Source organism: Emydura macquarii, unplaced genomic scaffold (genome assembly GCF_026122565.2).
Source record: "Emydura macquarii macquarii isolate MOO-44397 ecotype Brisbane River unplaced genomic scaffold, CSIRO-AGI_Emac_v2 contig_1363, whole genome shotgun sequence".
Taxonomy (NCBI): Eukaryota; Metazoa; Chordata; order Testudines; family Chelidae; genus Emydura; species Emydura macquarii.
This window is the reverse complement of record NW_027131500.1, coordinates 24,357,634-24,378,756: the sequence shown is the minus strand read 5'-3', so window position 1 is coordinate 24,378,756 and position 21,123 is coordinate 24,357,634. Positions and strand designations below refer to the sequence as shown.

The 21,123-nt window shown below is 40.8% G+C and overlaps 1 protein-coding gene across 1 annotated transcript; it reads left to right on the top strand.

Annotated features, from left to right (window-relative positions):
* The first annotated feature begins 7,934 nt into the window (after positions 1–7,934).
* REELD1 (reeler domain containing 1) lies at positions 7,935–20,508 on the top strand. Its single transcript, XM_067552000.1, has 7 exons — positions 7,935–7,946; positions 9,671–9,890; positions 10,920–11,142; positions 13,070–13,239; positions 14,220–14,559; positions 15,365–15,428; positions 19,864–20,508. Exons 1-7 carry the CDS (start codon positions 7,935–7,937, stop codon positions 20,506–20,508), a joined length of 1,674 nt encoding a protein of 557 aa, XP_067408101.1.
* Positions 20,509–21,123: the final 615 nt, after the last annotated feature.

The window sequence follows — 21,123 nt, the reverse complement described above, 5'->3', positions numbered from 1 at the left end:
ATAAAATACTTACCATTATCTTCAGAGTCCTGGAAAAATATTGGTTAATCCCCTATGCCTCCTGTGACGTAGATAGGCATTTCCATGTTATGGATGTACAATTGAGCTGTTCATTCATCAGGTTAGTAATTTTGATTATTTTTTTTTTAAATTATTCTTTCTTGGTGAGATTTCCAAAAGTGCCTAAAGATGTGCGACTTTCAAAGGAAGTCAGGTGCCTATCTCCTTTAGCCAATTTTGAGAAATGTCACCCTTAAGTCCCATTTCCCCCTACCCTCCCAAGGAAAACCAAGAAGCTATTAATGAACATCACTCCGGTCTTTGCCAAGAATTCCCATGTTTAGATGTAGCTCTCTTTGGATGTCTGATGTCTTTCACCTTGGATTTAGTTCAAAAGCTAAATGAATGAAAGGCTGTTGTTTCACCATCGTTTGTACCACAACAAACTTGTCCACTGCAAGTGAATCAGGCAGGGATGGTCCCCTGCTATCCAAGCATATGTTGTAAGATTTACAAGTAAAACCCATCAACATGTAAAAGCAAAATAGCAAGTGTACAGACAAAATAAATCAAAATGGGCCATTTCAGTATATAGTTACTGTGGAAAACGTAGGAAATGTCTATTTTTATGCACTGTATGTGACTTAGTTTCCCCACTCACTTTTGTAGTGTTACCCACTGGGATTAATTTTCTTTCCAGGCACAGAGGATCAACAAGGAAGTGACTGGCTGTGAGTCAGTAGGCATGTCAGGATCAATATGATTAGTCTTATCAAGAACTGTCAATATGTGAATGGAGACCAATGGATGGATTTTAACAACTGCTGGCCAAGGGCCACTACTTTTGAAAACAGCTTAATTGGTACTAGAGACAAAGAACGGAGGTCTGAGCAAACTGCAGTAAGATTCCTGATGTTTCAGTGCAGAGATTAAACTCGGAGGTTGTGTGAATGTAGGCTTTGCTTTACCATGCTCATCTAATGTTCCTAAATACTATGTTCCAGCTGACTAATACATTGTCTTGTTTTGAAGAGGCTGTTCTGTGTTGCTGTAAATATCTGTGGGTTCTAGAACTCCCAAGAGAGTACGTCCATGGTTACACTAGGGGAACTATAGTGGCATAGCTACGGCAGCATAGCCATGCCAGCATAATCCTACCATGAAGATGCAGCCTACAGGGACAGAAGTGGGTTTGCCATTGCTGTAGGACCATCACCACACTGAGCGACAGTAGCAAGGTGGACGAAAGCATTTTATTTGTTGGTGGGGACCAGCTCCTTCCATGAAGAAATTGGCCCTGATCCTTCTGAAGCCCAAGATCCTAGCTGTGGAAGGAAAGGATATGCCACTTCATCTCCCATCCACACTTAAGTTCAGAAATAAATTCTAGAAAGTGTAGACACCTAGCATATACTTGATCCCTAAATCTGACTATAAACACTATTTCTCACAAGCATGTGAAATTTGGGAAAACCAAATTTTTAGCTATAGCCTCTCAGCCAATAGCCTGATGAGGATGAGTACATATGAAGATGTGCTATACCATCAGGAATGAGAAAAGAAAGGGGAAAAAATCCTAAAGGGGACTAATTACTTACTAGCTGGAAGAGATGGTGTTGCATCCCATAGCAGTCAAAAGCAAAGTGACCCTTCTGGGCCTGCAGCTGGCTGTATCTCCCAGATTTAAAGGGCCAGTTACCACAAGAGCATGCTGGGATCCCTTTAAAAAATCCCTTTGAAAAGGTAAAACCCAAACCAATGGCCAAGCAGTCAGTTCTTAGGGAAAGGGCAAGGAACAAACGTCCTATTGCTGAGGGAACCTCATGAAGACCAGCCTACTATGTTTTATATTTGGGTTAGGCTACAGCTACACTGACGGTGGCAAAGTCACCGCCGTCAGATTGATTGCTCTGGATCGACTGAGCGGTCAGTGAAGACCCGCTCAGTCGATCCAGAAATTGACGTACTAAGACCACCTTCGCAAGTGGTGTAGTGCTGCGTCGACAAACGCGGTTCCTGCCGGTGCAATGCAGTGAAGATGGCGCGCAGAACAGAAGCACAGAAGTTGACGGGAGTTACGCAAGTTTTTTGCATAGCTTGCGTAACTCCCATCGACTGCCACTGAATCCCACAGGTAAGTGTAGACAGGGTCACAGTTCTGTCCAGCTTTCCTGTGCTTCGACACTACATTGACAGATGTCTAGATCCCTTTTGGACATTAGTTGCTGCCTTTACTTGAGATTTGTCATCATGCTATAGCCCCAAGCTTGCAAATACACCCACTTTAGTACCATACGTAGTCCCATTGACTTCAATGGGTTAACTCAAAATTAAACGTGTAAGTGTTTTCAGGACTGGGACCTAATAGCGTTGGAACAATGGAAGCAAATAGTGCTTACATCTTTAATTTGTATCCCTTTGCTTGTTGCCAGCTTTGACCCATTGTCATTTTTTTAAAGCAAGCAGTTGCTCGGTGAATTGGTTGATACTTTGTTATTCCAGTCAGTGCCACTCTGTTCTCCCAGTTACACTGTTCCTGTACAACCCTGTTGAAGTCAAGGGAAATATATAGGCGTAAGTGGGAGCGGAACTTCTCCCATGATCTTTGCAGACTGTAGCTATTCACCAAATGAAGGGTTTTTAAGTGTTCTCTTCTTTGTCTCCAGCCTCATTTAGACATAGGCCATTGCTATCTGTTTTAAAGATGAACTGAGTGCTTTTTAAAAGAAAATGAAAATAAGTTTTGCTTCGACCATAATTATTTAAGGGCCCGTTACTGTAACTCCACATGTGGCACTGCCATTGCTTACATTATGCCCACAGTGCAGCACCCCTGCCAACATGAACATTTACCAATGCATTTTAAAGTAAAACATCTGAAAATTTCTCCTTGAGCTTTTTTTCCTATTACAGTTAGCACTATTACTGCTGACACCCCTAAACTGAATGTTTCTCCCACAACCATTTTAGATATTAGTGTTATCAGCTTTTGAAGGTGGAACACAAAACCCCGATTTCTGGCCTTTGCAGGTAAAAAACTTTTCTGTTCACCTTCGCGACTCTCCTTGAACTCTTTCTGCAACATACGTGGAATTTTAGTGATAGCTAAAAAAATGTGTTGTGTAGTTTGCAAGTAGAAAGAATGTTCTGCGCAAATGCATGGGACAGGAGTATTATTGGGCGGATGCTGAATCTGACCCCCTAAATTTGATGAAATTTAAAGTTGTGACTTAGTGGTTTGTTTGTTTGTAACTTATCGAGCTGCTATAGAATTATGTCTGACATTTTTATGTCTGAAATTAGGTTTCACAATAGCTTTCTTACAGAGAATAGTGATGAGAATAAATAGGATGCAGGTTGTCTCATCCCCTGCAAAGCAAACCACAGCAAAATCAAAAAGGAAACTATTTTCCTGTTGACAGAAATGTAATGTGATATCTCATGTGTGTCCCATTATGTGTGTGAGTGCTATCAAGTGCCTTACCAGTGTCTGGTTGACACTGGGGCATGGATGAGTCTTGCTGGCAGAAGAAGAATCCAGAAAAGGCAATGTGCTCTGTTGGGAGATGCTACCAGAAGATATGGTGAGGACTATATCATCTTTTCATTGAATGTGTATGCCTGCTGATTGCTATTGAAGTTCACACTTAGAGGTTGCTGTTGAGTGATCATGTAGCAGTACTGATCATGATGGCTTTTTTCCATTTCTGTTTGAGTAGAAGATTGTGAATATTTTATTTGGATGCAGACCTTGTAGCTTGTAAACTATGCCTTTGACAACAAAGAGTAGACTACTGTGATGTGCTTGACAGAGAGTTACACTTGAAATCAGTCCAGAAACTAAAGGTAGTTTAAAATGCTGCAGCCTGCTTCTTAAACAGTTTCTCTTGCTGGGAGCATAGGACCCACTGCTCTGTGTTCTGCATTGTCTTCCTACCAGTTTCCAGGTGAAAGCTGCTTATGAAACAGAACTGGGAGTCATTGCAGACAGCTCGTGGAAAACCTCTGGTCTCTGTGCAACAGCAATGAAAAAAGAAACCAAAATATTAGGGTGCATAAAGAGTGGGATAGAAAATAATACTGAACATAAATTGCTATTATATGAATCATATGTGCTTATCTGGAATATTGTGTTCATTTCTGATCACTTTGACCTAGAAAGGATGTAACGTTAGCCATAAAGATGATCAAAGGCATGGAACTACTTCTATAATAAGAATAAAAAGAGAGGGACAGTTTAGTTTAGAGATAATAGGGGATATGACAGGGATATACAAAATAATAATGGCACTGGAAAGGTAAATTTGGTCTGTCCAATTTACCCTCTCAAATAATACAAGAACAAGGGGATTGATCAGTGAAACCGAAAAGCAAAAAATTAAAACTGATAACAGGAAATACTGTACAATGAACCCGCAGGACTCATTGCCTGAGATATTACTGAGGCCAAGAGATTGGTAAGATTCAAGAAAAGCTTGGTCATAGGGACAATGAGAACATCTGTAGTTTCTTTAGATAGGATTTAAAACAAAATTTTTGAACTGAAATAAACAGTAATTCTTTCAAGGCATATCTGCTAGTAAATGATGAGAGTGAGGAAGAAATTTCCTCTGAGCAGGCTTTGTCCATATATGTTATGAAGTTTCAGAAAGCAATTTTCTATGAAGCAGCTGGTATAGGCCACTGTCAGAGGCCAGCTACTGGACTAGGTGAGCACTGGTCTGATCCAATATGGCAATTCCTATGTTCCTGTATTCCATGAAAAATAAGTACGTTGCGGTGAACTGCTTGTGGCACCTCAAGGTATGGGAAGCCCTTTTGGAGTATGGGATAAATGTTCAGCAGTGTAATTCTGCACCATGTTGACATTTTAATTGTTAGCATAAGTTTCCAGAGTTAATCCAGCTAGATGACTGGAGTGAGAATTTATGCTTCTCGGAGCTACTGCCTCATCATCTTTGCAGACTGCATCAGTTTGCACTTAATTCACATTAACAAAGTTTTCTTGCAACCCCGAAGGCTAGAATTTTTTTATTGCAATGAACGCTTAGAGCAGTATTCTGTAGCAAGAATTCGATTCCACAGTCGTGGAATTGCAAAGTACCTGGGGCCCTGAATGTTAGATACACCAACAATACTGAATATTATGTGGCACTATATGTGTATATCATTAATATGGAAAGTCTCAGTGAATACATTTTAGTATGGGAGTAAGCAAAGTAGAAACCTGTTATCAAGGGCTGCTGCTTTTCCTCTGGACAGTGACTTATCTGTGCTCTATCCTACTAACAGATTTTTATGTGATGCAGTATTATTTATACACAATTTTATGTTAACCTTAAAGTGCATTAAAATTAAAAACAAGAGTGTTTAAAATACAAATGATTTAACTTTAAAATGGCAACAAAATTATTTCAAACCTCAACTAAAATTTGGTTTGAAGGATGGCTAGTGATTCATATTTGGTTCTCATTTATTTGAACTGGTTCACTCAGCTCTGAAATGAACTAGTGTGGAGCTATTTGGCTGAGCTCAGCAGTCTGAAAGTTCACAGAGAAAATAGCACTTTTCCCTATATGCAAACTGTTTAATTTATTTAAAATGAATACATCCATAGCACTAGATACATGTACTCATGGGTGTACAAAATAGAGGCAGCTACAGATTGGAACAGCAGCAGCCAAACAAGATATTGCTGCCATGACTAAGACTCTCCTTCCTTCACTTGGTCCCCACCACTTAGGAAAAGAAGAAAAATATATCCTGAAGATCAGTGCATTGAGGCATGCTCAGACAAAGATAGGTAAGAGAGTTCCTGCTGAGAACACACTGCCACCAGCTTCCTCACAGTTAAACCTGGGAACTGTTAGCTTGCCTGAGAACATCCACTGACCTCAACTGAGGAACCAAGTACTTTTTATGGTAGTCAGCATTCAAAGATTTTAGAGCTTTATCGGTCAAAACCAATACCTGAGAACAGACTGGAAGTCTGTGCTGGCTACTGAGCACTGGGGGACACTGCTAAGTAAGTGGGATTCTGTATTTTGCCTCAGCTGAGAATTTCAAATTGTTTTCTGGCGAAGCCACCAATACAGTTGGTTACAATAATCCACTCTGGCAGTGACATGAGTAACAGTGGCCAAATGTATGTGTGAGAGAAAAGGTATCTCCTAGCCAAGCAAAATGGAAAAATGCACTCGTGTCTGCTGGGACTACCTGGATATCCAGAATCAGCCTAGGATTCAATAATGCCTCCAGTTCATGAACCTGAGTAACAATAAGACCCCACCCTCCTTTAACTGAGGGAGTCAGTACAACCCCTCCCGTTTCCTCTGGTTTATTCTCCCCAGCCTACTAGCGTTGCCTCCTTTCAAAGCATGTTGAGTCTGGGCTAACTAGCTTTCATTCAAACCTGCAAGTGCTGGGGGAAAAAAATCAAAGAAACATACTATCTGCATCTCATGAAACAGATGTACAGCTGAGTGTCACCCACATATTGAAGTCAATTCAGGCTGCGATGCCTCATTATGTACCTTAATGTCCACCTATACCCATTGGATAAGAAATGTGACAGAACAGAGCTCTGTGGTATCCTGCATGAGAGAGCTGTCAGTACAGATGAGAAATCATCCAAAATTATGCTTTTGGGATCTCACAAACAGAAAAAATGGACCAATCAAGTCATTCCTGCTATCCCTGCCAGAGTCTGCAGCATATCAATGGTATCAAAGTCTCCTATATCTGAAAGCTAATGGTGCAAAAGTGCTGTATCAAAGTAGTGAATTTGGCAGCTAATCTTCATCCATTGCTAGGAAGAAGTCACCAACCAATGATAATAGTGTATTCTCTGTCCCAAACACAGGCTGGAAATCTGTGGTGTGGAGTGATGGATCAAGGAAACCTGAGAACTCCAGGTATTATGCCATCACCTTTTACATAATCTTTTATAAAAGAGGGAGATTAGATCGGATGATAATTTGGTAATATTCTCAGAATCAAGTGAGTGTTTCTTGAGCAAAGAATTGATAATCTTCTTTTAAGGGATACTGTCGCCTGCTAGCCTCTTAGGGCATCCATGACAATCTCCACATCTAAAGTATACAGTACATCTGTCTGCCTTTAATCTGCCTAATACCTCTCCAACCCACTGGGAGAAAGGGGTAAAAGCACATTTCCTGAAATTGTAGACATATTTTTAAAATTTATTTTATTAACATTGTTTTAAAGGACATGCTATTGTCAATATTAACTCTAATGAAGTTTGTTTTTTTGGGTGGGGATTTTGTGTCTAGGAATATGGGCCACATTTTACACAGCACCCATCTGCAGCATACATACTACTTAGTCTGCTTTCATGCTGAGAATTGTGGCACCTACATTAATTACTAGTACCCAGGACCTAAAGACAATGAAATGAGCTTTAAGGATGAAGTGAGAGCCTTTTAACTTTGAAAGGCTTGGCTCTGGTACATTTAAGTGTCAGTTGCTTATGGTTACTCTAATGCTTTTTTCTACCTGCGTGTTGCTTTTGCTCCTCTGTAAATGTGAGAGAGAGAAAAAATTCAGACAGGGCTTTAATGACTAAAAAAAGCTATGGCTTTGTTTTGCAAATCTTTACCGTGTGAGTTAAAAAAGAACAAGGGCCCCATCCTGCTAAGTGTAAAGGAATCGCAGGGTGATCCCGTACAGAACCTATTGCTTTTTTATTTCTGTCTTTATTTTCATCCCAGAGACTACATGGCAAAATAAATGGGTGGGATATGAGGAGGAAAACTAATACGATTAAAGCTGATTTGGGCACTAGCTGTGAGTTCCTGTGGGTATTAGTAGTAACAGCTGGTGCACTTCCCATTAGAGGAGAAAGTGAAGGACTTTCCTTAAAGGATGTGTCTCTGGCAAGCTGAGGGGGAAACAATTACAGTGAGCCTGAAGGAATGTGTCCCAAGGTAAGTGAGTGTCAATGGCGGGGTACAGAGCTGCAAATGGTACTGGGGACTGTCTGGTAGTCACAGGAGTTTGTAAAGGTCTAAGACACAGGGGGAACAACCAAGGGAAAAAAGCAGGGAGTGCAATCTGGTGAATTCCAAAGGCAAAAATCGGCAGTTCAGAAGTATTGTTTTGAAGTCCAGGGAGACATCATCTCTTGCAAGGATGATTTAGGCAGATCCAGGGAGAGAGAGATTCCAACCCAGCCAGATTTCAACCCACAGCAGTTTTCTCTTCAATTTGGGATTGGAATTTTAAGAGGGGCAACTACTAGCTGCCACAAGCTCCTCATGGCTCTTAAATGATTGGCGTGATGGAGTTCTATAAAAGGTTGAACTGCCTAGCTGCTCTCTGCTTGAGGCTGAGAACAAACTTTCATGTTCAGTGGCAGTTTTTCAGAATCAGTGACAAATTCAGAGAGGATGTGAAAGGTGATGTAAGTGAGACTCCTTTAGTCTCAGACTCCCTCTGACTTGTATATATCCACTTACTGATGTGTGAGCTAAGGAAAGCTAAGCTGCTATAATTTACACGGTGAAAAGGAGTTATTTGAAAGTGTACATTAAAGTAGGGACAGCCTGCTTTAATGGACACATTCATTCACACGTGTGAGAAATATTTGTGTATGTGTTCGCTTTCATTGCTTTTCAAAAGTATATGATAAAAAACTGGAATCAGTATATTTTGTCTGGCTTAGGCATTTATTTAGTGCCAGTAACCGTAGAATCTGGGCAACAAGAGCTGTAAGTACTTGGATAGATAGCAGGCATTAACGACTTTGTGAATAGTGCTTCCTCGTATTAATATTAGAGTTTATAGATGAAATCTGGATATTAACCAAAAATAAGGAGATATTTATCTTAAGCTACAACTGTTGATTTCAAATTTAGCATTGTGCATGTTTCACTATCACTAAACAGTGCCAACAGAAGAGGAAAATTTAGAAAACTAGTTAAATATTAAATACTGATGGACATAGTTAGCCTAGACATGCTGGGGTCAATACAACCCATGCTTCTAATGCCTTGAAGGGTTTGCTTTCAGCAGAGCTGCTGTGTTTCTGTTGTGCACAATGGAGTCAGGATATGCGCTCTCCTCCACCCATGGCCATCCGATTCAGAGCCCAGCTCTGTGCCATCTCCATGGTGCAGTGTGAGATGGAGCAGGGACAGAAGATCTGCTGCAAAATGGAATCTTTCACATGGATGGGCATGAAGTAGTTTCCATGGAGCAGCTCCACTGACTTGTGGGGTAGATGTTTTCCTCTCTTTCCCCATCTAGTGTGCTGCTCAGTTACTTGGGCAAGGTGGTGAGTGTACTCTTTGTAGACGAATGAGAACTTGCAGAATCCTTTCTGCTGACACTAATGGTAATAAGAATCTTTAGCATGATGGTTTTCCAGCTTTTTTGCTCTGTGGAAAACTTCACAAGAAAAAGAATCCTCATATATATCATCTTCCTCTGCCTCTCAAGCCACTTCTTAAAATGTTCCTTTTTGTGGATTACCAGGAAGGGCTCCATGAGTCATGGAGAACATTTTTTTTTTAAATTAATTGAAAGGTTTTGGGAAGTATTTATTCCATGTTTCAGTTAATTCAAAGATGACACATGTGACATGCTTGCTGATTGTATCTTCCTAGATATTATTACTTTGAACTTAACCTGTTGTTTTGAATAACATAAGGTGGAAGATGGGATGAAAGTCCAGGTAGTTATCATTGGATGGGTGTGCACCACCTTGTGCTTGGTTTCATACACTGCTGCCTTCTCCCATGGGGCAAGTCTTTCTGCCTGTGCTGACATGACACCCAAACATATAAGAGCTCAGCTTCAAAATCCGCGGAATAACTATATCACTCTCCACACCAATATGTCCTTCTACTTGCCAGGTGATAAAGTACCAGGTAAGGAGAATCAACTAATTTTACAACATAGAACATTTATGAAAAAGCACAATACCGCTAGTAGTTCTTTCCCGTTGTGGGTCAAGACCATAAATGCAAATCACAGCAGCCCCGATTCTGAATACTATGACCCTAGCAGAGACATTTTTAGGCGCACTATTGACTCAAGGAGTAATTATTTAAGAGGAAACTTTCATACATATAAAAATACATGATAGCTAATCTCAGTTAAGACAATCATCTTTGAGTGATGAGGGATAATCTATGCATGGAAATGCTATGAATTAGTTACAGCATCTCTCCTCACAAGGAATAAATGTAATTACAGACCGCAACCTTCACTTATGCTATGTGTATGCATTCTTTTTTCTCATTGTTCATCAAAACAAAGGATTATATTCTACTCACAGTTACACTCAGGGAAATTCAGGGACTGAAACTACATTTTAATTCAGACTTTCACCACGTTACAGATGCTGGGCCCGATGCAACTCCCACTGTAGTCAATCAGGCCCATTGATCCAATGGGAGAGTCTTACACAGAGAACTTGTAGGACCGGGCCCTAAATTTTTAAAATGGCAAATGAAGAGGAACCTGACTTGTAAATACATCATCCATCCTACCTACCCACATACTCATTCCCATTCAAAAGAACAGTTCTTAAACAAAAATGTAGCATGCACTCCTGTGTGCAACAGAACAGTTTGTTATATGTGCATATATTAATATTGTATAGATATCTTTTTTTTTCTAGTGTAAACTGATTAGTAGTTCATAATTAAAAAATGATACAGGCAAAATTTCCATGTAACTTCCATGGGAAAAAAGTCAACAGTAAAGAATGTTCTGATATTTTCAGAATGCTCAAATGTAAAGACCCAAGGGCAGGAGAGATACAGGAGAGATTCCATACGGATTCCCCCTGAATTCACCAGTACCAATGGAAATTCTATGGTAAATGATTCATGTCAGAAATGGAAGTGGATGCCTTGTACAAATTGCTCTTTGTACCACGGTTTGCTTTGCAGTGACAGTGAGGAGCACTCGTGATTTCATGGGCTTTTTGCTTCAAGCTCGCAGGGTCTCTAACGATCAAGTTGCTGGCACTTTTGTTTTCATTCCTCCGGGTTCCAAACTGCTGACTTGTTTTGAAGATGGCGATACTGTCACCCACTCTGACAAGTCACTGAAGAGAAACCTGTCATTTGTGTGGAAGGCACCAGCCCAGCCCATTGGAGACATCAAGTTCTTGTAAGACTATATGGTTACTAACCCTAGTTCATATCTACGGAAAGGAGTCCCTTGATGCCCTGGCAGTTTGTTTGCCATGTTCCCTGGGGGAGAGTCGGGGGACACTGGCTTGATATTTCTTGAAATTCACCAAATAATGGAGTAGTTTCTCAGCTGCTGTAAATTGTCATGAATTCATTGCCTTTAGTGACAATTTACAGCAGCTGAGGATCTGTTCCTTTGAATTTACATGGTCAGCCTTCTCCTCCTAATAAACAAATATGCAGATGAAAATGACAGCCTAAACATTTTGGAAATCAGTAGCTCTGTGTATGATTGCACTGATTTTTTTTTTAATTTACCTCTTTTAAAAATGTAAATATAAATGGAATTGTTCACAGAACAAATTATTGTCTTGCATCAAGTAGTAACAGAGAGGGCACTAGCTATCCAAGATAAAGTAATATAGCTCAGTTTAGCCAGTATAAGTTATGAGTTACAGTACTACGTATTACATCCAAAAATACATGCATTAAAAGAATGTTAAGATTGCAAAGTGAAACACTCCAAAATTAGGAAATGCCAGAATTAAGGTTGCCTGTGCAACCTTAATTCATCCCATTGTGTGTAAACTTATGGTAGACTCTTTAGTTACATCATTATTTTTCCACTTTTAAAAAACATTTTCCCCCTACTATTTTTTAAAAGTCAAACTAAAGAACAAACCCTTCAGAAATTTCATCATGTGAAATCCTGTTGCCCTTCACATTGGTCATCAGCAGAGTTTGAACTTTTTAGATCCACAGCACAGATCTTTAACTCGTAAGCTAACTGAGTAGCTGGTAGCAGTAGTTGACTGTTATCCTCTCTGTGGATGAGGCACTGTAGAGGGAGGAGATATGCACTTTGCCAGGGGGCTTCACAGCTACTTAGTGATAGCTGAGAAACATAAGGTATGTCTACACTGGAATAAAAGACCTGTGGCACGGTTGGGGTCAGGCTGTGAAGTTAAAAATTGCTGTGTGGATATTTGGGCTCAGGCTGCAGCCTGAGCTCTGGAACCCTCCCCTAAGGTGACCAGATAGCAAGCGTGAAAAAGCTGGAGGAGGAAGTAATAGGGTCCTATACAAAACAAAGCCCCTAATATTGGGATGGTCCATTTGGTCACCCTCCCCTCTTGTGGGCTCTCGGAGCTGGGGCTCCAGCCTGAGCCTTAACAGCTATGCAAAAGTTTTACAGCCCTGCTCTGTGAGCCTGAGTCAGCTGACCCAGGACCACCATGAGTGTTTAATTGCTGAGTAGCCATACCCATAAAGACTCAGGACTGCTGGGTTCAATTCCAGGTTCTGTAGGAGAGTGTTCTTGAATGGTTATAGACCCTTCTGCCCCATTCCTCCATCCCACAGCTTGCCTCTGTCCTTCTCTGGCAGAAACACAGCATGGGAAATTTCAGCTTGAATGGTTAAAGTTTGGCAAAGTTATAAGTAATTGAATAGAGGGACTTATAATAGAAAGCGTCCCGCAATCTTATTTATCAGTGGGCTACCAGCCCATCTATAATACTGTTATAAAAGTTACAGTGATGATTCTTTTTAATCAGTAAATCCCACTTTTGCCCACAGAAGATTTTAAGCAGAGCCAGTCAGTTTTCCAAATTTATTTTTGTTAAAATTTGAAATTAATTTAACGTCAATTAAATGTTTTATTTTCCCCTTCATTTTTTCACCAGCCCTAATTATAAGTGACCCTTCACCCAGCACTTGCTCTATGGTTTCTAGTGTGTTTTGTTTTTAATATAAAAAGTGCTAATGCTAAAAAGTGCTGTGCTAATCTATTATTTTTTCTACTGATTGTTTTTAGTTTTTTAAAACATCCCTTTTGATTAGCTAAATGTGCTATTAATGGTACAGGGTGACTAAATTCTTGCATAACATATTATTTTTAACAGTTTATCGGTAGTCCAGTCATATTTTGTTTACTGGGTAAGGATTGAATCTACTGTTGTGTCCCACCAAATACAAAACAGAACACCTACTGATAGTACAAAGTCCAGCACTATAATACCAACAGCACTGCAGAAACCTACTGATCCAAAAATAACAGTTACAGCAAGCAAAGGTATGTATTATTTTACTGAAAACTTAGTTCCAGAAGAATATTTTTATGGCATATTCTCTCATTCATCTAACACTAGTGACATAAATTAACCTCCAGGTTTCACTTAACATCTGAGGAGATACTTCAAGTGAGGGCGCTCATCACCATCCCAGGCCAGAGCTTTGAATTACGGTCGTGATTTACGGTTTACAGTGTTGCCAACTTCCATGATTTTATCATGAGTCTTGCTATGATTTGATGTTTTAATTAAATCCCAACCTCCTGGAGACACATGATTACATGAGAATCTCAGCTTTCATTTAAAACAAAAGAGCCTCATGGTTGCAAAGAAAAACATGACGTGAATGCACTCTATAGATTCAAATATAAAGAACCCGAAATGTACTCTTTTTCTTTTTAATCTCAAAATTTTAAGCTAGTTTCATGATTTTGGAGACCTGATGTTTTTTGGATGCTTTTTTGGTGTGGCATTACTGTTCATATAAGAGAAAGGCCTATATTTATTGTCAGTGTGACTGTTTGCATGACTCAAATATGTATTTTGGACAAAAGGCAGGTCATAGGTAATTTCTCTCTGTTTGGAGTGAGCAGAGCTTTTCAAAGGGAATGCACGTCTGGGTAAACGGGTAACTATTATCATTGCTTCAGCAGTCTCAGGTGAGTGAAATACCTTCCCCTCCCAAGATGGAAAGAACTATGAATCTAGACTTTTTAAAAATTAGCCTTGTTTCTGAAAATATTTAACATGGGACCATGGCTTTAATTATTTTATCTGAACTTAATTTGGGGAGGGCTTTCTTGGTTTACTCTCCAGTTTTTCTGGGATGCCTAGATAGCTATCTTAGCTTTGTGCTATAGAAATCAAAGTTATTATTTTTAGTATACAAATGCAGATTTGTAATTACATTGATTAATACCTATTAGGATTTGAAAAAAACAATACAGGGAAAATACACTTTTTTTTTTTGGTGTTCCTTAAGGTTCCATTTCACCCAAAAGTCGTGCCATCTTTACTCAGTCTGCAAAATTTATGCCTGCAAGGCTGATTAGAATTGCAGTGACAAAAGCATTGGAGCCTGCTTATGGAAGCAGACAAGACACAGAGCTACTTGATAATGGAAAGCAACAGTTTGCGTCCTCTATGGGTTCAGTAGCTTTGAGGACCAACAGCAGAAATGGAGGAGAGCAAGCCAACCGAAGCAGCACCTACAGTGATCAAAGCCTGGAGCCCTCTCTTGAGTTTCAAGGGCTGGACATGGCCAACACCTTGCAAAGTTTCATCTTACAAGATTATACCTCCAGTCCCAGCACACGTGATGGGTACTGTATGAACACTGATTTTAATGTACTGAATATGAATACAACTACTTCTCCAAAAGTTATGGAAGGAGTAAATCAGCACCTGTTTCTCCATGGGACAAGTGGTGCCCATGTGGCGAGTGGTGCATTCCTAGTGGGTATTTGCATGTTGAGATTTTGAACATTACTCCGACCCTTTTGGGGTTGGGTGTGATGTAAAGAGAAGCTAATACTACAATGGGACCACTATTTAAATAGATCTGAGACAAAAGGACTTAAACACCATTGTGATAAGCACACTATAAATGCCTCGATGGACAAGACTAGAACGAAAGGTGTTTAGACTTACAGGACTAAAGATGTAATCAAAATCAATCAACTAATATTTACATTTTAAATATTTTTCTAAAAACAGATGAAAACAATCAAAGAAATGATTAATTTAGCGGGGCTATCTTTCCATCATGGGGGAGAAAGAACAGGGGAACTAAACTAGCTGATTGCGAAAGTTTAGGTTCAGTAGGACTCGGGCAGGACTGAGCCCAACAGACATCTATATAACTTGGGGGGAGGCGGAGACGAGAGGGAGAGAAAATTTTGGCCCAGAATGTTTTGCATCATCATATCTGTACTGTACTTAAGTATACTTGGGTCAGATTGTATGACTGCTCTCTCAATAGGCCCCTCGCCTCACAATGAGTGTGTATCTCAGGAGGCTATTCTAGTGAGCAACAGTTGTAATAAAGTACAGTCTGGGTTTTTTCATTGTATTTTGTATAGAAAAGTGAAATACATTAAACTTATCCTTCCTTTTTCAATATTTTAGACCACAAAGCATCTCAAGTGCTTCCACATCACAGCTGTGTTTGACATGTAAGGAAGATATACAGGTAAGAAGGGTGTGGAGTGTTTGTTTTGTTTTCTACTTTTGGGGTCCCCTTGAGACCTCTTCCACTCAGTTCCCCAAGAACTCAGTTCGACTCCAGTCTCAGCACTGAGAGTCCTTTATCGACATATAATCGAATTACATTTGAGTTGATCAGGCTTAAGTATAGGGGTCGGGTGCAGGGCATACTACACGTCCAAAGTTACACAGAAACCCAGTTCCTTTATATACATTTATACATTACATTGCATCATAAGTATTGGGATTGGCTTTGTATCTTTGTAGGAATCAATCCACAACTTACTCTTTACCTTATTTTAGGTTCTAGGCTTATCTGAGCCATTGTTATCTTGTTCACTGTAAATGGTTTGCTGGACAGTCGCCCTTATCTTAGCTAGTACACACGTTCTGTTTCCAGCTTCCTGATCCATTTACCTCCCTAATCCGGTCTCCCAGACAATGAGGTCTCCTCCATGTCCAATTACTCATGTCAAGCCAGGCCTACATCTAAAAAAATGGAAAATTATTGGAAGAAGGTGAAAGTTCTAGCAACAGCTGACAATAAATCCAAAAGCAACATGTGTTCTGTATATGCCACATATGTTACTAAAGCTATTTTAACACTGTTAGAGTTTTGAATGTTTTTATTGGGACTGTTTTTTGCATCTGACTACCAGTAGAGCTACGTGCCTTGATTACTATGAGTTCAAATGTAAAATGATCTGAAAAACCTTTTCTATACATAGAAATGACATGATTTTAAGGTGCAACAATTTGAGATGTTTTGGTCTAGAAGCCAGCATTTGTTGCCCCGGGGGGGGGGGGGGGGGCTGGGAATCTCCTTTTTCCCGTTATCCTGTTTCTAGTCCTGAAAGGCTGATAGATATTAGATATTAAACCTCTTAGTGTCTAGAACTTACTATTGTCTGTTCTGAGTCTCAGACAGTTGTATTCTTTTGAGGGAGATTCCACTATATACATACCGAACTGGATCTATGTTTTTCTGGCTGTCATCTGTCTTACCACAGAGCACTACCTGCATCTTCATTACATCTCTTCTCTCAGTGATCTTTTATTGCAGAAATGGATGGGATTACGGATTTGTTTTCCTGCTTAGCTTTAAACATTTTGCTAAACATAAAACTCTTTAAAATAGACAAAGTTTACCCTGCTGGAAATACTGACTTCAAAACATATGCCTGGTCCAAAAAACATATATGGCACATGTACAGCAACTTACTATCCCTTTGAAATAACAAAAATAAACCATGATATATAAGGTGCTCACACAAATTTATCAGGAAGTCAATAAGCTTAAACAGGCACTTCTACATGGGAATGTAGCACTTCTGAATGTACAAGCACAACTTAGCTTTGATTAGGTAACAAAATGCCCCACTTCTTATTTTTAGCGGTTATACTTTGCTTTAAAGCATTTCATGCAGTTCCTCTTTTCTTTTAGCATATGTTCAGACATAATTAGGTGATTTTTATTAGTAGATGTTCTCATGCCTTGTGACACATAACGTGTTGCTGTTCTGATCTGTACCTCTGTCAACATCATGAAATCCTCTTTAGCTTGCATGAGGTGCCCAGACCCAGGCTCTGGGGCTGTTTCTGTTATCACTTACTTGGGTGTAAAACGGGATCAACTCCACTGAAATCAAAGCAGTTACACTCATGTAAAACCATTGTAGGTGAGACTGGATTCAAACCCCTTGTGTTTATGGGTATCTGGCTATCTCTGCCTGTTCCTGCTTTTACCAGACAGCTGGGGCCACCCTCGCCCACTTGTGAAAGCTACTGCTGCAGGAGCCCTCCCAGCTTGCAGGTAGTTCTTTCAGGAGCAGCCTCCTTCTTTGGCAACTAGGGGCTGCAGTGGTGCCTGATGCAGCTTTTGCTTTGTTTTGCACCCACTGCTCCCTGCTCTCATCCCTGGGGCCTCTGTGCTTTAGGGAAGGCAGCAAGCAAGCAGCAGGGAGAGCAACAGATTCTAGGTACAGCGCTTATCCCATCCCACACAAATATGTTTCCTCCTCTCCCCTATGTTTCAGAGAGGGTAGGATCTAGGGAAGAAACACTGAGAACGAGTGGCTAGGCATGGGGGGTGGGAGGAAGAGACCGGAGGCAGGATCTGAACTTGATAAACAAGGAAAGTTGTGGGTGGTGGATGAACTGAGGAGGAGGGATCGTTGGAGGGGGCAGTAGGGGCTGAAGTGATGAACTGACAGAGACCTGGAGAGGCATGAACTGGGAAAAGGAACGCCTGGAGAGATCAATTGGGGTGTGGGGGTGACTGACTTGGAAGGGGACAAGCTGGAGATGGAGAGAAGGAAAGAAGCATTGGGAGACCCAGGGGAAAGAACAACCCTAGGGAGAGAAACAGGGGGAGCCTAAGGATGGGGAGGAAAGATGAACTGGGGACCTGGATAGGAACTAGGGCAGAAGCTGAGAGGGAGAGTTGATCTCGGTAGGGGACAAGGGGAATAGAGAGGTGATATGATATGGTCAGAGGGAGAACACTACGCAGAATACAGAGAAGGGGAGCAACAAAGGAAAATAAAGTCTGGGGTTTGGGAAGTAAGAGAATGACATAAGGAGAAAAAAAGATGGGAAACCAGAGAATCAAGATAGGAGAGAACAAGTGAGAAATATTTAGGAGACGGTGGGAGAGAAAAAGGAGGGGGGAGGGACATATATGAGAGAGCAGTGAGCAAATGGACTAGAGAACAGGTGCTGTGGAGTCAAAGGCAAGCCACCATGCAGCACTTGGGCAGAGGGCACGGACAAGAAAAAATGAATGAAAGAAAGGAAGAAAAGAAGAGACATACACAGGGAGGATAAGAGAAGAGAATTTTACAAATAAGGAAAGAAAGAAAGGACAGAATAAATCCAAAATGGAAGGAGAGAAACAAAGAGTGAAGTAATGGAGGTAGGAATCTGCAGGAATAGACATGTTTTCCAGTTAGTGAATTGTAGTTAAGTCCCTACTTTCCATACTATTTTTCCAGGTAAATAGCCCTTTTTCCTGTAAATGTGGGGGAAGGGAATGGGACGGCTGTTCTAGGCATCTGTGCTGTATTGACACTGCTAGCTAGCTACTTTAGATTCTGCAGTTTAATTACTGAAATTCTTGTTTGCTGTCTACATTTTACTGTCACATTCACCTTCTTCATCAGTAACCTCTCCCACAAACTGAGCTATTGCTCTGTCTATCCCTTACCTTGCTGCACAGCTCACCAGAGCTCCTGCCAGAGTGGTTTCCCAGCAAGCTTTGTGAACACCCACTAACAACAGCAGAGGGCAAGAGTTTTTCTGGTGTAATTGATAGATGTGTTGAAGTGCCTGCTGGGCTGTTCAAGTTGCATAAAAACCAGCTACTAAGGGCCCGATCCAAACCCCAAGAAACCGGTAAAAAAGACTCCCATAGGCTGCACTGGTTCTGGATCAGGTGCCAGCTATGCAATGTGAAGGTAAGAGTTCAGTGCAGGTCTCAGATTCATTTCTTTCAGGGAGCCTCAAACTCTCAGATTGCCTCCGTAGCCAGTCTTGATTAAGATCGGTAGTGAAGTCTAGGCTAAAGAGTAGTATGGGGTCTGTCATTTTGTAACTGCTAAAACAAGATGCTCTGCAACAAGAAGAGACTGAGAAATGTGTCTGAGTTAACAAAATAGTAATTCACATTTTACGAGCTGGTTCAGCACCATTTACAAGCTGCAGTTTTCCAACTGATAGTGTAGAGCAGGAAAGCAGGCAATTTTTGGCCAGGGCTGGGTCATTGAACTTTAAAATCCCATGGACACTTTTATTTTTATTTAAATAGTAGTGAAGGGAGAGGGAAACTAAATTCTTCTGCAACTCCCTGCCCTCAGGGCCTGATCCAAAGCCCAAAAAAGTCAGTGAAAATCTTTCTGTTGATGTCAGTGGCCTTTGGTTCAGGCCCACAGTAACCAAAACATCATGTTCATCTTGGAAGAACAGCTCTCTTGTGGCAACATGATCCTGGTGTTAGTGAAGTGTAATCGCTCAGATGTCTATTTTAGATTTTTAAGTGAGGTATTTTAAGTGACCGCCCAGTGCTGGTGCCAGAAACTGAAGTCCTTTATTCAGAGACTGGCACCTTGATGGGATAAAGCTTCCTATTCTGTCCTACCAACGTGCTTCCACTCTGAACCAGTGGGACCAACTTAGAATATCTATTCCATCTATGGCATCCTGTGATGAGATAGCAAGCACAGGTGCCTGTTGTGTCCACTAGGAACCCTGTTGAATCCACCAACTCATTTCACAAAGGCCAATAAACAACCATGGGCTGTTGTTCTTGATTCTTCCCAGACGAGGTTGATTTAAACCAGTGATGAGGAGCCAAAAGATACAGTTAAATCCCACAAGCTGTTTAGCCTCTCAACAGATATTTTGTCACATATTTTGCTTTTAAGGAGGTTGCTGTGAACTCCAACCTGGATATGACAAAACCTGTGCTGCATGCTACAGCTTCACTTTCCACCCAGCTTTGGTACACTCACCTGCTTGCAGTTACAGGGACACTGTCACAGCATGGAGATGGGGAAGCTGACTTGGATGACCTCAGCAGTTTATCATCAGCTTCGAGGCAGATGACAGAGAGACGGTCAGTGACACAGAAAGCTTCAGCAAACTTCTTACTGCAGTCAGAACATGCACTTTCTGGAGAGGAGGAGGAGGACTCTAACAAAGAGGAGGTTGCTGGGAATACACTTCCATGGGCGACCAGACCCATACCAGAGGCTGCGGTTCCTGGGAAAGAAAAAGAACGCCCCAGAAGAGGGACACAGTTCATAGCAGCCCAACTTGGCATTCTCCTTGGCTGTACGGCTGCCCTCGGCATGGCCCTGGCTGCTGGGCTGCGCTGCATCCATGCTCAGTATTGTCACAAGCGGACAGAAGTGTCCTTTAGTGAACCGGACACTGATGTCATCACAATGAGAGAGGGGGGGGAGATGATGCAGTTCAGGAAGATACGAGAAAACAGCTTTGTGCTGGTTCAGGCAGAGTACAACTGGATCAGCCCATCATCAGGCAGTGGAAAAAAGACAGTCATCTAAAACTACCTACAAATCCCCATTTTTAAAACAGCGCTGTATAGATTAGGCAGCATCATATGTAGGGCGGATTGTAAAAATCAGAAGGCCTAACACAAATACGGGAAGCTGTTGTAGTGTAGAGACTCTACACACTAGCTCAGTAAATATCCTCAAACTGAGAAATGATGGAAATAGATGCAAGTTCTGATCACAGAACAAATGCAAGCAACTCAGTTGCTTACAGATATTATGAAAATTAGATGTTCTAAATTACAGATGCTATGAAAATATAGGTAGATGTGTTGTTTAAAGTGTTACACTTAACTCAATAAATATTGTATTGTACCTACTCATTAACTGAGCTATTGTAGCCATTACATTTCCTTTGTAGCCTTAAGGTATGATCAGAAATAGAAATGCTTCCTCTGCACTTCGCTGTCGTCTCCTATTTATTCTCTGCAAAAGTTTCTGGTGTCTTATTTTCTTCTTCTAGGAAACAGACAAAGTTGATCTTACCCTCAGTTCTCACTTAAAACATCATCTATTTTGACTGTGTGAGAGAGACTTCTCAAATCAGTAAAATATTTGACACTTGAATTCAAGTTCTTGTTTGAAAACAAAAAGAAATGACATGTC

Excerpts from the sequence above, each read along its gene's own strand:
- REELD1 (XM_067552000.1), top strand. Across the intron at positions 9,891-10,919 it reads GCCAGGTGATAAAGTACCAG|TGACAGTGAGGAGCACTCGT; the intron begins GTAAGGAGAATC and ends TTTGCTTTGCAG. Across the intron at positions 11,143-13,069 it reads ATTGGAGACATCAAGTTCTT|TTTATCGGTAGTCCAGTCAT; the intron begins GTAAGACTATAT and ends TATTTTTAACAG.